At 33.6% G+C, this 13,752-nt stretch overlaps 1 protein-coding gene across 1 annotated transcript; it reads right to left on the reverse strand.

Annotated features, from left to right (window-relative positions):
• Window positions 1-8,007: 8,007 nt before the first annotated feature.
• LOC126693468 (F-box/kelch-repeat protein At3g06240-like) lies at window positions 8,008-12,151 on the reverse strand. Its single transcript, XM_050389457.1, has 2 exons — window positions 10,790-12,151; window positions 8,008-9,378 (listed from the first exon to the last, which is right to left on the reverse strand). The coding sequence occupies exon 1, from the start codon at window positions 12,047-12,049 to the stop codon at window positions 10,886-10,888; it is 1,164 nt and encodes a 387-aa protein (XP_050245414.1). The 5' UTR covers window positions 12,050-12,151; the 3' UTR covers window positions 8,008-9,378; window positions 10,790-10,885.
• Between the last annotated feature and the right edge of the window lie 1,601 nt (window positions 12,152-13,752).

Below are 13,752 nucleotides of genomic sequence, written 5' to 3' on the forward strand. Positions count from 1 at the left end.
TGGTGGTAATTTTTTTTTAGAAGATGCGGCTAGTCGGGCAAATTATAAAAATATATACCAACTGACCTTGCATATATTTACATTCTCCTCCTAAAATGAGCCAAGTAAAAATTAAATTCCTTAAAATTATTGTGTATATATCAAACGTTTTTATTTTTTGGTGGGGATAAATACAGTTTTTTGGAATAGTTTTACAATGTCCTGATACTACTTGTAGGGATAATGGCCCAAAATCATATATTGGGCCTTGGGCTTTATCCGAGGACGTTGAATGGTCCAAGGAGGGACAAATAGTTATCAGGGGTTCCAATTTAAAGTCTCATAACTAAGGAACGAAGGGAAGGTGGTCTGAGGAGAAACTCCTCCTCGGATATGATGAATGCAGCTCAAGTATGTATTCTAGCAGTTAGAGTGATCTTCCAAGAAACTCCAATGATAGGAACGTACTTCACGAACATACAAAAGGGAAGGAAATCCAAAAATATCTAAGGGAAAGCTACTACCACCGCATAAATGCATTGCAGCTACTTTTCTGGCCGCATTTATGTGAAGAAGACCTCTAAACAGTGCTGCCTTGGCTACCACAACTCACAGAAAGCCCCAGAGGGTGTCTGATGGGACAGGTACTCAAGTAGGGGCTCAGATGATCAACAAGTGTAGGATCAAGATGGTCCAAAATGAGATATATAGTGTGAAAGACCCTCCATGAGAGGAAGATCGGAAATTTCATGAGAGGAAATGTTGTATCAATCTAAATTGCACCGGTACCCTATTGTGATTAACTTATAAAAGGGAGACCTCCTTGGACTATAAGTCCATTTAACAATTATCTAACTAAGCCCAGCCATCTTATATCAAACAGAATCATATATTTCAATAATTTGGATGTTATATTGAAAAGGATTGTTTGTGCTGCCTTGGTTTGAGCAAGTACAAGTCTGTCGCCCGCCCCTACTATATCTCTTTCTTTCTCCACTGAAAACCACCGGTAGCTCCACCAAGAGATCCCTATGCCACTAATAGGCCCACCAACAATGGTACACTCCCCTTTTTAATCATTAGTCTATTTCATCTATGTTGCACGGACACGGACACGACACGGACATGGATACGGGGATACGACAATTTTTCAAAAATAAGGACAAGACACGGCGTGGACATGACAATTAAATAATTAATTAAATTTTATATTTAGGTATATTGTTTAATATTTTTAGACATAAAATACGTTTATGTCTCGAATTTAAATTATGTAAGAACTACAAATAAGTAAACTAACACCCAAAGTAGTACAATAATACTCAAAAAATGTTTAGAGTACAAACCAAAAGTTTAAATAGGCTACATTCAACATCAAACTAAAAACATAAAAAGAAAACAAGCAAGACACACAAAAAGAAAAATCACGAAAACAAACTTTAGTAAAATCACCTACAATATTTAACTTTAATAAATAAATAAAACTATAGCAGGACACATAAAAACAAAAATCACTAAATTCATAATGAACATTATAATTTATAAGGCAAGGCTGAGTAAAGAAACAAAAAAAAAAATTATATATATATATATATATATATATAGTAAAGTATAATAGTGAGTGGGATTAAAAAAAAAAAAAAAAAAAGCTTTGGGTGTTATAAATAAAACATGCCACAGTACACCAAACCAAAGGTCCAAAGTAGTCAGCAGATAAAAGAAAGAAAAAAAAATCGCAAAACAGAGAGAGAGAAGAGAAGCTCGGACCTGTCCACTCCGAGAGAGAGAGAGATCAGAAGGGACAGAAAGACAAAGGGAGCTCACCGACTCGCCGATCGGCCCAATGTAGCACCGGCAAGGGACAGAAGGAAATCAACGGTTGGGTTGTGTGGGTTTCTGATGTGAGATTTTTCATCTCTCACTCAAGGGTATATCACAAAATCAATAGTAAGGATTTGTCCATCTGTCAAAATCTTGAATTTTTTTTTTTTTTTTTCACTGCTGGCGTGTTGGCGCCGCATCGGCACCATGTCGAAAAAAAAAAAAAAAAAAAAAAAAAAAAAAAAAAAAAAAAAGACACTGCTCGGACACCGGAGTCCGGCAAGTCGTGCCGGTATTCGTGTCCAACACATCACCAAAAATGGCGTGTCGGTGCAATCTAGTATTTCATTGCTTCTTTAACCACTGTATCTCTTTGTTTATGCTAACTAAACAAACCTCAGTATGGACTTAAACTAGTAGATATCTACAGTGAGATTGCCATCGATCCACTAATTGTTTAAAATTGATCTTTTTCAATAGCCATTGATCCACTACTTTCTTTAGGTATAACACTAAAGCTCTTCAGTTTCCAAGCTTTGCTTATGAGATTTTTTTTTTTTTTTTTTTTTTTTTTTTTTTTTTGAGATTTGATTTTTCCCCCCTTCTTTGGTTGCATGACAAGAACAAGGCATGGCAAGTTGCTCCGACTAGTGAGGCGAGTTCGGGGAAAAATCACTAGACTACAGATGGGGGTAAGAAAGCCATGATCCAGCCCCACCCTGCGCTGCTATGTTGCCATCCCATTGTTGGTCACAGAACTTTATATTGAAAATTTAACAATTAATTTATTTACCATACTAGAAATAAGCAGCTTATCTTCTAAGTCATGTAATTGAACTTATTATAAGGTTGACATGCAAGGGTCTCCCTGAATTTCTAGGTTGGGAGTAACAGCTTAAGAAAATTATACTACCCAATCATTCAATCTGGTAAAAGGGTTCCATAAAAGAAAGTGCATCAAATTGTTATTATTATCTGAAACTTTGAAACAGAGGCAGAAAACAATGACTAATCAATTGCTTTTGCAAGCATTCACTTGCATAGTAGTTTTGGAAAGAGCAGCAACAATCAGTGGCCAGTAGGCGAATTAAACAGAACATATAGTATTTAGTAAAAAATTTGACTACGACTTCTACTGTATTACTGTATACAAAATTAAAGCAGTTCAGGCATCCCTAATTGTCCATATCGCTAAGCCCACTTATCAATTATCTCATTAAGCCCAGACATCTTTTACCATACAAAATCATATAATTTCATGATGTTTAGCAAAACTTAACATTTTCAAACAGTAGAAACTTCAATGGCCCTTTTTTATTTTTTATTTAAAAAAAAGAAAAGCTGAAAACTTAGAGATTAACCTGATCTAATTGTTAATATTGTCTCTAGGGCATACCAAAGAGATAAGATTATATTGGCTAAGCATGTACTGCACCATGGCATTTCCATGTTTGTACTATAATGGCAGGATCAGTAAATCAACCTCACACATCTCATACAGAATGAAAATATCATGCTTTCTTTTGGGACTAATGGCTTAAAGCTGAGGCTAATCTTGCTCAAAATATTTTTGTCAGTAGCACAGATTTTAAACAACATTTTTAAGCACGAATTCTTGATCATGACATTGCCATGTCCAATAATATGCATAATCCTTATGCACTAGTCGTCAGTTAAATAAATAATAGCCATAAGCTCCTAAGGATTTCCCTTTCTCTTGTTCGACAAAGATAAATGTGGCATTCCACGTCCCAGCCATACTTTCATGTCTGCAGCAGGAAGTAAGAAAGCCAACATAAAAACAACTTAGTTTTAAACAAAAGCTTCATAAGATAACAATTCTTCAGTAACTTTCATATGTTAACATAAAATGCTATCATATGTTAATATTTTTTTTTTGGGGGGATAAAATCAACCCTATGCCAGGAGTGACAGATTAGTAAAACTTGTTGATAAGTCATTCAATCTGGCAGATTTATTACAGAGAAGAGACTGCATCAATTTAATAGTGACTTAACAATTGAAATAGAGGTAGGAAACAGTACTGATTCATTCACTTGCAATATTTGAGGTGGTGCACATTATCTTTGCACAGACCAACAACAATAATTGGGAGCAGGCAAACTAAACAAAGCATGTTATATTTGATTAATAGACTTCATACTTTTAAAAAGAACTAAAATAATACTTATCAAAAATAAAAAGAACTAACAGTATATTGGCATTATAAAATCATAGTATTGAATAAAAAATTTGACATTGAATTCTACTGTATACAAAGTAAAGAGTGTTGAAGCATACTAAAGTTGTCTATCACTATACCACTTATCAACAAGCTCACTAAGCCCAGCCATCATATATCATACCAAATCATATATTTGATGAATTTAATCAAATCCTAACAATTTCAAGAAGTTAAAAACATCTTTAAAAAAACGACACAATCAATTTAATGTGTGCAAAGAATCAAAAGCCTTTTATTTGATATAGTGAAATATAAATTTGACTTATTCATTACTTACAACCTAAATATAAACTTTCTGCATCCTGCACAGATTGCACAAGTTCAGCCTTTTTGTGAAAAAATTTCTAAGGGAGAAGTCAAAGAGAAGCTCATCAAATTGTCCATGTTGTCACAAGGGCAATAAAATGAGATAAGATTATGTTGGCTAAGTATGTATGACATTTCCATCTTTGAGGCTGTGCACAATGTTATTGACCCTAGTATCAGTTGGGATATAATAGCCACAATTCCCATTAGGATTTTTTACTCCTTAATAAATTAATAACTCTAATGTTCATGTGTTCAAGAATAAGAGGGGAAGAAAATAAAGAGAGCATAATAAGGGCTCAATTTTGTATTCAAATTCCATATTTGATACCACAAATACCTGTCAACATGAACTTCACCAAAATAGTAGCCATTCTAGAAAATTCAACAAACTAATCTTTGTATTCAGATACACTTTTACACCCATCAAGTAAAACCAAACTCTCCATAGTAATCTGCCCAACATGCATCTTCAATAGCAAAAATGTTCTGATGATTCTCAGGGTTAAACGAAACTAGCCTATTGGCATTCTTAATTAGAATTTCACCATTGTCAGTGCAACCGTAGCAGCTATCAAAGGGATTCATTGTTATACATTTTTTAGTCCAAGTCCAAGACTCACCTTCATCTCCCATATAAGGCATATGCAACTCCTATTAGCAGGATCATGACAAAAAACAATCAAAGCCAGCGATCCCTTGTATACTTCAAGTTGTCTAGACCTTAGATTGAATCCACTTGAGTAATTTTGAGGCATCTTTATCTCACCGAATCTCTCATCATCGACGTCAAAGGACAAGATAAAATCATAGCCCTGAACATATGCTATGAAGTGCAGAGCTCCATTTACAAATATACAACGTTTACCTAAATTATTAAATAAAAAAATAGGTCGACTTAAGGACTCCACTGATATTTCAACCTTTCTCCACGAATCAGTACTGGATGTGTAAATCTCGGCCTCCATCCCTAACCGATTTATTAATACTTCTTCAATAATCTCATAAAAACGCGCAAGTCTAAGAATCTTGAAATCATTGTTTTGAGAATTATAGAGTGACGCTATCAAGTCTAAGAGTGCCGCTATCAACATTGTCAATCAAGCGAACAGGAGCAAGTGTCTTAAACTTTCTAATGCTTGGGTTCCACAAACATATTATATGATCACCATGGTCGGTAAGACAATCAAGGCAGAACATGCCATTACAGAAGCTAACCACGTTGAAACCAGAAATGGGGATTTGAAAAGCAGAAATCTGGGTGAGTGTGTGGTCGCTATTGTAAACAGCCGTACACAGTTCATGGCGAGATGAAAAATCCTTTGGTACGTATGTATATAACAGATAACCATTGTTATTGTCGTCAATGGATAGTGATTCCTTCGCTTTGCTGAGGTTGAGATGTGTGGTGATGAAAATCGGGTTGGTGATGGTGGAGTACCAAGATTTGGAAACGCATCTGAAACGGATTAAGGATTTCACTGGCAGCCAAAGTTAGGATGTCGAACACGATGTCGTTAGGGACAGGGAGGGGCTTTTCCGTAGGTCGAGACTTCTTCGTTGGCGGTTCCATTTAGCTATCTGAATATTTCTGAAAGTAATAACTACTTTGACCTTTCTACGTTTATAATGCCTATGGCCCATGATGCTAATGTGCGGAGGCAAAGCTATATTTTTTGGGTCAGTGGTTTTTTATTTGTGCATTCACATTGCTTTCGATTATTTTACTTATTTTTATTTCTATTCTTTTGTGTTCACATTGATATTGTTTGTACGATCACACTTCTTTTACTCATTTTTTTTCTTTTATTTTTCTTTTTTTATATAGCAGTGTGAACGCTATATATTGTTTGTGCGTTCACACTGCTATTGTTCTTTTATTCTTATATTTTTTTTTTCTTTTCTTATATATTGTTTTTTTTTTTTTTTACGGCTATTGTAGTAGATATATTATTTTATTGTGATGTTTATATTATTTTATTGTGTTGGAAATTAAAATAGATCCACTGATGCTGGATGTCTGTAAAGTGAGTACGTAAAATAGATAAGGATAGATCAAAAAAAAAAAAAAAAAAAAAAAGATAAGGACAAAACTTAAATACAATATTTTAGATGCTATTACTTAGATTCCTCTCTTATGATTGAGTCATGTGACTACTTAACTAAAAAATACACTTCAATCCCATGAGGAAAAATCTACGTGGCAGAATCTTAATAGGGGAATCTAAAGAATAGCATTTAAGTATTGTACCTAAATTTTGCTAAATAAATAAAACAGTTTTTTGTTGTACCAAATAGCTAAAAAAATAGCTCTACCGTGGATGCTTTAAAAAGAAAAATAGAAAAAGGAAACACAAAAAGAGGCCTAGGCCAGCAGGCCCAGCACACATGAAACGCCTCCGCATTAACTATCAAGTTTTGTTTGGTCCTACGGTGAAATTACTTTTTGGCTTTTCGCAACAACATGCACTGTCTTGCTTACAAAGAGAAAAAAAATTGACTAAACCAAAGTAACTGTAGAAATAGCTATAGACACTTTTTAGAAGTAGAAAATTTTCTAGGTATTGTAGAGAAATTGAGGGACCAAACTGTGAGAGACCATATGATGATTGTGAAAGGGCATGAGATGACAAGATGCTCTATTGATTAAGGAAATTGACTGCAGAGGGCACGTTGTACATGCGATTGTGTCCACATTTCTATTCAAGGCTACTTTTACAGCGAGTGCATCATTACTCGCGATTTTTAATAACAAGTGTTTTAGCACTTATTAGTGGATTTTATTTCCACAATTGTTTGTTGCTTGGATAGAGGACTTGGGTTTTGGAATTTTCAAATTAATCCAAATAATGAGCAGATTTACAGTGAACTTACCTTGGATGTTGGGGCATCTAAGATGAATCAAAGTTGGGATTTTTAATTGGAAAACCTAGTTTATATCACGAGGAATGTCTCCTAAAGTTTGCTTAGGATGAGATGCAAGGTTCTTTCCCAAATAGTACTGATGCCAAGACTTAAGTGGGCTTGCTAACATGCACATATCTTCACCAATGGTTTGGTTTTCCAGATTTCTTTCATTTGCAACAATCATGATTCACTCACTTGTATTTGCAATCATATCTATTTTGGATAAGCCAAACATCATAATATAATGGTTTATCCCAAATCGGAATTACTTATCAAACGACTAGGAAGAAGAAGAAGTAATATTTTTATAGAGAGTCACAGACTAGCAACAGTGGCAGTGGGCAGTGGGCAGTGGGCAAACAAAACAAAGCAAATAGCTTCATAAGCTCTATATACCAAAGCTCGTACAAAGAATAAATTCCATATCTGCATTGAAAAATTAGCATATATATAGTCCAAAATATGACTTAGGCCCTTTCTGCATACAAAATTAAAGCAGTTTCAACTTTCAAGCATACCTATATTACAGAAACGAGTATATTTCAATAATTTTATAAATGGCAAACCCTAAACATATGCAAGTACAATAAAAAATAACCATATATGCAATTATAAATGTGCTCAAAATCATAAGCCTTCTATTCGATATGTTGAAATATACAATTTGAATTATCGCTTAAGATCAAGAACACAATTTTGTGTCTTGTATAAATTGCAGAAGTTAGATATTAAGCTACTAATTGTTCATGTTGTCTCACAAGGACATAAAACTGAGATAAGATTATGTTGTCTAAGTATTTATAATACACCATGACATTTCCATGTTCAAGAATGTGCACGTCAATCTTGAAACAAAAATCAAGTGACATATAATACCCAGAATCTCTCAACAAATCCACTAGCACACCCGTTTCAATACAAGACTCAACAACATCATACTCCACCACCCATTTTTAGCATACATCACTATCTTCAGCTAGAGTTTCACCAAAAACAATCAAAGCTATTGATCCCTTGAACACTACAAGTCTTTCAAAGATCAGAAGGAATCCATTTATCAATTCTTTAGCAGCATTATCTCTTGAAATCTCTCACCAGTGACATCGAAGGAAAAATGAATTGGTGGACTCGAATATATGCTATAAAGTGCATGTTTTATTCATTAAACTAATTTTTTTTTGATAAATAAATTATTATACTAATTAAGTTAACTAAAATGAAAGAAACTATAATTTGGTGAAAACAATTTACAACAAAAATGGTTCCAACATTGAATCCATTTCAAAATTGCTTCCCATTGGGTTCCAACTTCAAGTCTGGCACAACGTGTCTCTTAAAATTTCCAGAACTAGCTAAATCCTTAAATAAATCATTCAATAACATTTCTTCTGATCCTATTGGTGCAGCCCCTATTCCAAGACATTTTTCTAGAACAAAGCAATTTATCTTTTCTCTCCTTGCTTGCCATGCCAACAACAGTTGATGGCCTAGCATGGCCATCAAATCAGTAGCATTGTCAAGCTCTCTACATAAAATTATTTGAAGTTCGAGGGGACTGATCAGGCATACATAAACATTCTAGAATTCCATTTGAATAGAAAAAATTGTGAACATTTCGGCAATGCAATTTCATTTTAAAACAAAGCCTATTAATTGAAATTGCAGTGCAGATAGGGTTCCGCCTTCAACTTTTTCCCTAAACCTAAATATGTTTTTTTCTTACGTAACTTTTGCAACCTCATAAGGAAGACTGTAAATAATGTGTTTGTGATTAAATTAGTATTTTACCTTGGGTCCGGTTAACAGGTGTCCTTAACATAATTGTTAATAAACTATAAGAAAGTTTTGACACAGCTTTTATAGGAAATATGAAAACCCATAAAAAAAAATAATTGCTTTTTGTTCCCCATAAAAAGTTTCTAAAAATATTTTCTAAACCAATGCATTTAGGGCATCCGTTAACTTTTCCCTTTTACCTTATATCGAAACTTCCGCTTGTGTCTGTGAATTAAATCACAAATGCTCATCAGTATCCATATCCTTGGTGATGCAAAGGGGCTGTGCAGGCATTCCACTTCTGTGACCAATTCAGTGGCCAAACCACCATTAAGCCCTATAACCTGAAGATTGAAGTAATCATCAGCAGAACAGAGTTTTCCAGTTTCTTTTCAAACCTCTAGTCATAGGGGTCTACAACATAATTGCTCCATTGCTGGTTCAAATGGAGGAGAATACATCTACTTGGAAAAGTATAGATTTACTTAATGAAAATTGGAAATATTAAAGGTATTAATTACAATAAGCAGAATAAGATGAGCAATTTATTCATGACTTTAGCTACAATGGAGAGTTGTGCCAAAATTGTTTGGAGCCAATTCTAAAAGAAATTGTGACTCGTCATCATAACATCTCAACTAAGCTCCACCTTTTTATGCTTGCATAACTCCTAACTGTATATGAAATCTAATTCCAAATTCATTTCCAAATCACATAGAGATGGAAAGAGCAATTTCATCAGACAATTTCAACTCAATAAGGCACAGCCAAGGGAAGAGGTTGGATACTTTTTCTTTAGTAGGAAAACAACCCTTACGTTCACATACTACTGAACATACCCTAAACATGAGCAGCAAGTGAAATTTATTTGAAATCATCTAAGGGTGTTCTCTTTAATCACTTTCCATAGTGATGCTAGTTTGCAGCACTGATAGAAATTTCTTTTGTGGGAGGAGGTTCTCTAGCTCAAAACTTTGCGTCATGTGCTAGTTTTTACATGTTCCTCTAGACAGGGAACAACTTGTGCAGTGTACTATGTTCTACAGAGAAGCTTAGCCCCGCTCTACTCTTTGAACAAATAATTTTAAAATTGTAAGTTTCTACAACAGGACATACTTATGCCATCACTCCAAAGGATCCAAAATCCAAATATTTAGAACAAGCATGAACTAGCAAAATTTATGCACAAGATTAAGGCTCCTGGCTAGAGAAAAGTTATTTCTTCCATTTGTTAAATAATGTTATGGGAAAATGAAAGTAGGTTCATAACCACATGCAAGGCATGGGATGATTTATGGTTTGGGAAAGTGATTTCCTGCCACGTATATTACAATTTCTATTAAACTGTCTCTTATAGGGCAAAGCCATTTTTAATACCAAGTTGTGCAAATCAAATCTACAAATCTGAGTATTCTAAAACTATGTAAGAGCTTTAAAAAGTTGTGTGATATACAAAATCCTAAGAAGTTAATACAAAATAATAACAACAACAGCAACATCAAAATTTCTAATGAAATTACATTATATTGATGTTTCATCATGATATTCCTTGTTCTAGAATGTGGACAACATTTCTAATCCCTCCCCTCCACCCCCCAACAAAAAAAGTAGTTAATAAATGATAGGTATTCCTTTTTTGTTCTATATAATTTAGTCCTCCCACATCAAAGCAATACTTTCATGTCAGCAATAAAAGGAAAGAAGACAGAACACAATAACAGCTTCAGTTAACCGCAAATTACATAGAGAACAAACCTCCTAACAGCTTCATATGATGCAACAACTGTGAAACGACAACTTCGATTTCATAAGGATAGGCACTTGATTAGAAACTCCAACCTACTAATCTTTCTATTCGAGTAAAACCAAACTCTCCATTAAATTACTTGTGAAACCTACCCATGCAGGAAATTGAATTCCAAGACTATTCTCTTCTAGACTCTCATGATCGAATGAGAAAAGGTGCCCATTGGACATCTCAATGAGAAATTCACCATTGTCGGTGCAGCCATAGAAGCTGTCAACCCAACCTAGATTTACAATCTTTGAAGTCCAAGACATGGACACCCCATACTCCCTCATCACCCATATGAGGCACTTAAAACTACCTGCAACAGCTGGACTCTTACCAAAAACAATGAAAGTCAACAATCCCTTGGATACTGCAAGATATCGAGAAAATCCAAGTAAATGTCGAAAAAGTCCATGTAAGTAATTCCACGGCAGCATTATCTCTCGGAATTTCTCATTATTGAGATCAAAGGACAAGATGAAATGGTGTCCCACAGTAGTACATGCTATTGAGTGCAGAGCTCCATTTAAACATACACAGGGTGAAACATCAATACCACTAATAGATCCATTGAGTCCAGACCCAGTTGATGATTCAACTGATATGACAAACCTTCTCCACGAATCCGTACTCAGTGTATAAACCTCGGCCTCAGCAGGATTATTACACACAATTCTCAAAACCTTGAAGTCATTGCTTTGAGAATGATACGCAAAACCAACAGCAACCTGAGTAGAAAAGTTGGCGATGTTCACAGTAGCAGCGAGCATCTTAAACTTCCTAATGCTTGGGTTCCACAAATACATTATATGTCTACAGTTTTCCACATAGCTAGCAAAACAGAACATGCCATTAGAAAAGCCCATTATCCGAGAATGACTAAAGGGTATTTCGATCCTAGAAATGTTGTTGCTCAATGCGCCATCGCTATTGCAAACAACAGTACACAAATTTCTGCTATTAAGAAGAGGATCCACATGTAGTGGTGTATATAGCAAATAACCATTATGATTGTTGTTGTTTTCTTCATTGGAAAATAGTGATTTGGCTCGGTTGAAGTGTGTGGAAATGAAAATGGGGTTTGTGATGATTGAGTACCCAGATTTGGAAACGCACCTGAATCGGATTAAGGATTTCGCTGGTACCCAACTGAGGATCTCGTCAATGATGTGGTCTGGGAGAAACACAGACGATAATTTAGGCTTTGTTCTCGGCTCAGACATTGCTAATTCATTCGATAATGTGCGTTGTTTGGGATTCTCTCTTTGTGATTTATTTACTGGGTAAAAGTAAAGTGAAGTGAGGTTAAGACCCTACTGTCCTGCTCACTCATCACACAACGTCTGGCTTTTATTTATTTATATATATATATATATATATATATATATTAAGATATTAAATATAAAGGGTAAAGTTCTGCTACAATTTATACTAAAAAAATTAGATAGTTACATGTTTTTAAAATATAATTGTTGGATTGTATATTTTTTATATTCTCAACTTACATGTTAAATTTTATACCAAATAGATATTATTTACTATTCAATTCATAAACTTATTTTTTATGTATATTTTTGAAAATATAAAATTTTTGCAAGAATGAAGGATATAAGAAGCAAATGTTATTCAAATAACAGATTTGTAAAAATCTACATTTAATAAAATGATATTAAGTGAAATTGTATTTTTGATTGCAACCAAGTTTGTAGTCTTTAGTTCTCCCAAAAAAAAAAAAAAGGCTAGTCAAACAGTAATTACTCATACTAATACTAATAGTCTGTCGTTGTGTTTGAAGGAGATTCAAAAGTTGTCCTTTTAGCTTTGAAGATGATTACGAAATTTGTTGATTTTGAATGAGATTCTAAAGTTTTTCCTTTTCTCCTCCAAAATCTTTAGCTCTCTTTTCTAGTTATATTAAGTAACTCTAAGTTCTTTGCTCTTTTGGACTTTGTTTTTGTTTCCAGACATGTAAATTTTTTGTCTAATAATATTGCCCCTTGGGCAACATTTTGTAATTAGGATTGGCCTATTGCCATCCCTTCCCTCCCACTGGATCTTTCTCTCAGAAGTTAGAAATGAGATTGGCCCTTTTACCCTCCTTTTTGATATATAAAATTTTGTTTATAAAAAATACTAAACATAGAAAAAAGTGGAGTAATTTGTTTTATATTTTATTTAATTTATAGATATAAATATCAAAACCGCTAAATAATGACTATCCTTTATAATTAGACCAAAACACCAATTAGTTTTGTATACGTGAAGATTGAGCTTCACATCTCTTATTTGACGATAAAATTTTTTACCAAATGTGATAATTAGAACCCAAATTTCGGTTAAAATTTTTAAAAAGTGTCAATTGCAGCATCTCTAGGACTTTTATGTACTATTGGAGTAAGAGCTTCTTAATTTTTTTTTTTTTCATCTTTGCCAATGTAAATTGTAAAAAAAAAAAAAAAAAAAAAAAAAAAAAAAAAAAAAAAAAAATACTAACCCCGTGTGAACTTTTATGATGTTGCAATAAAACCTTTTCATTTTCATTTAAAAAATAATAATAATTTGGTGCAAAAATAAGAACATCTATTGCTATAGTACCAAAATTTATATACTAAATTGACGGGAAAAAAATACCGGTCTTACTGCAAGAACTTAAACGTACAAGTGGTCTCACTACATATTACCCAATTGTAAATATAAAATAAGTTTTTTTTTTAAATGATTTTATGTGGGTTTGTCATGTTTATTTCTGTAGGTTTTTTAAATAAAAATGTATTTTTAAATATAAAAATAACTTAGTAAGTAGTTGCAATACATATATATATATATATATATATATATATGTATGTATGTATGTATGTATCTATGTATGTATGTGTGTGTATTAATTTTTAGTAATTTGGTACAATAAAATTATACTTAGCCCCTC

This window comes from Quercus robur, chromosome 7 (assembly GCF_932294415.1).
Source record: "Quercus robur chromosome 7, dhQueRobu3.1, whole genome shotgun sequence".
In the NCBI taxonomy this organism is placed as follows: Eukaryota; Viridiplantae; Streptophyta; class Magnoliopsida; order Fagales; family Fagaceae; genus Quercus; species Quercus robur.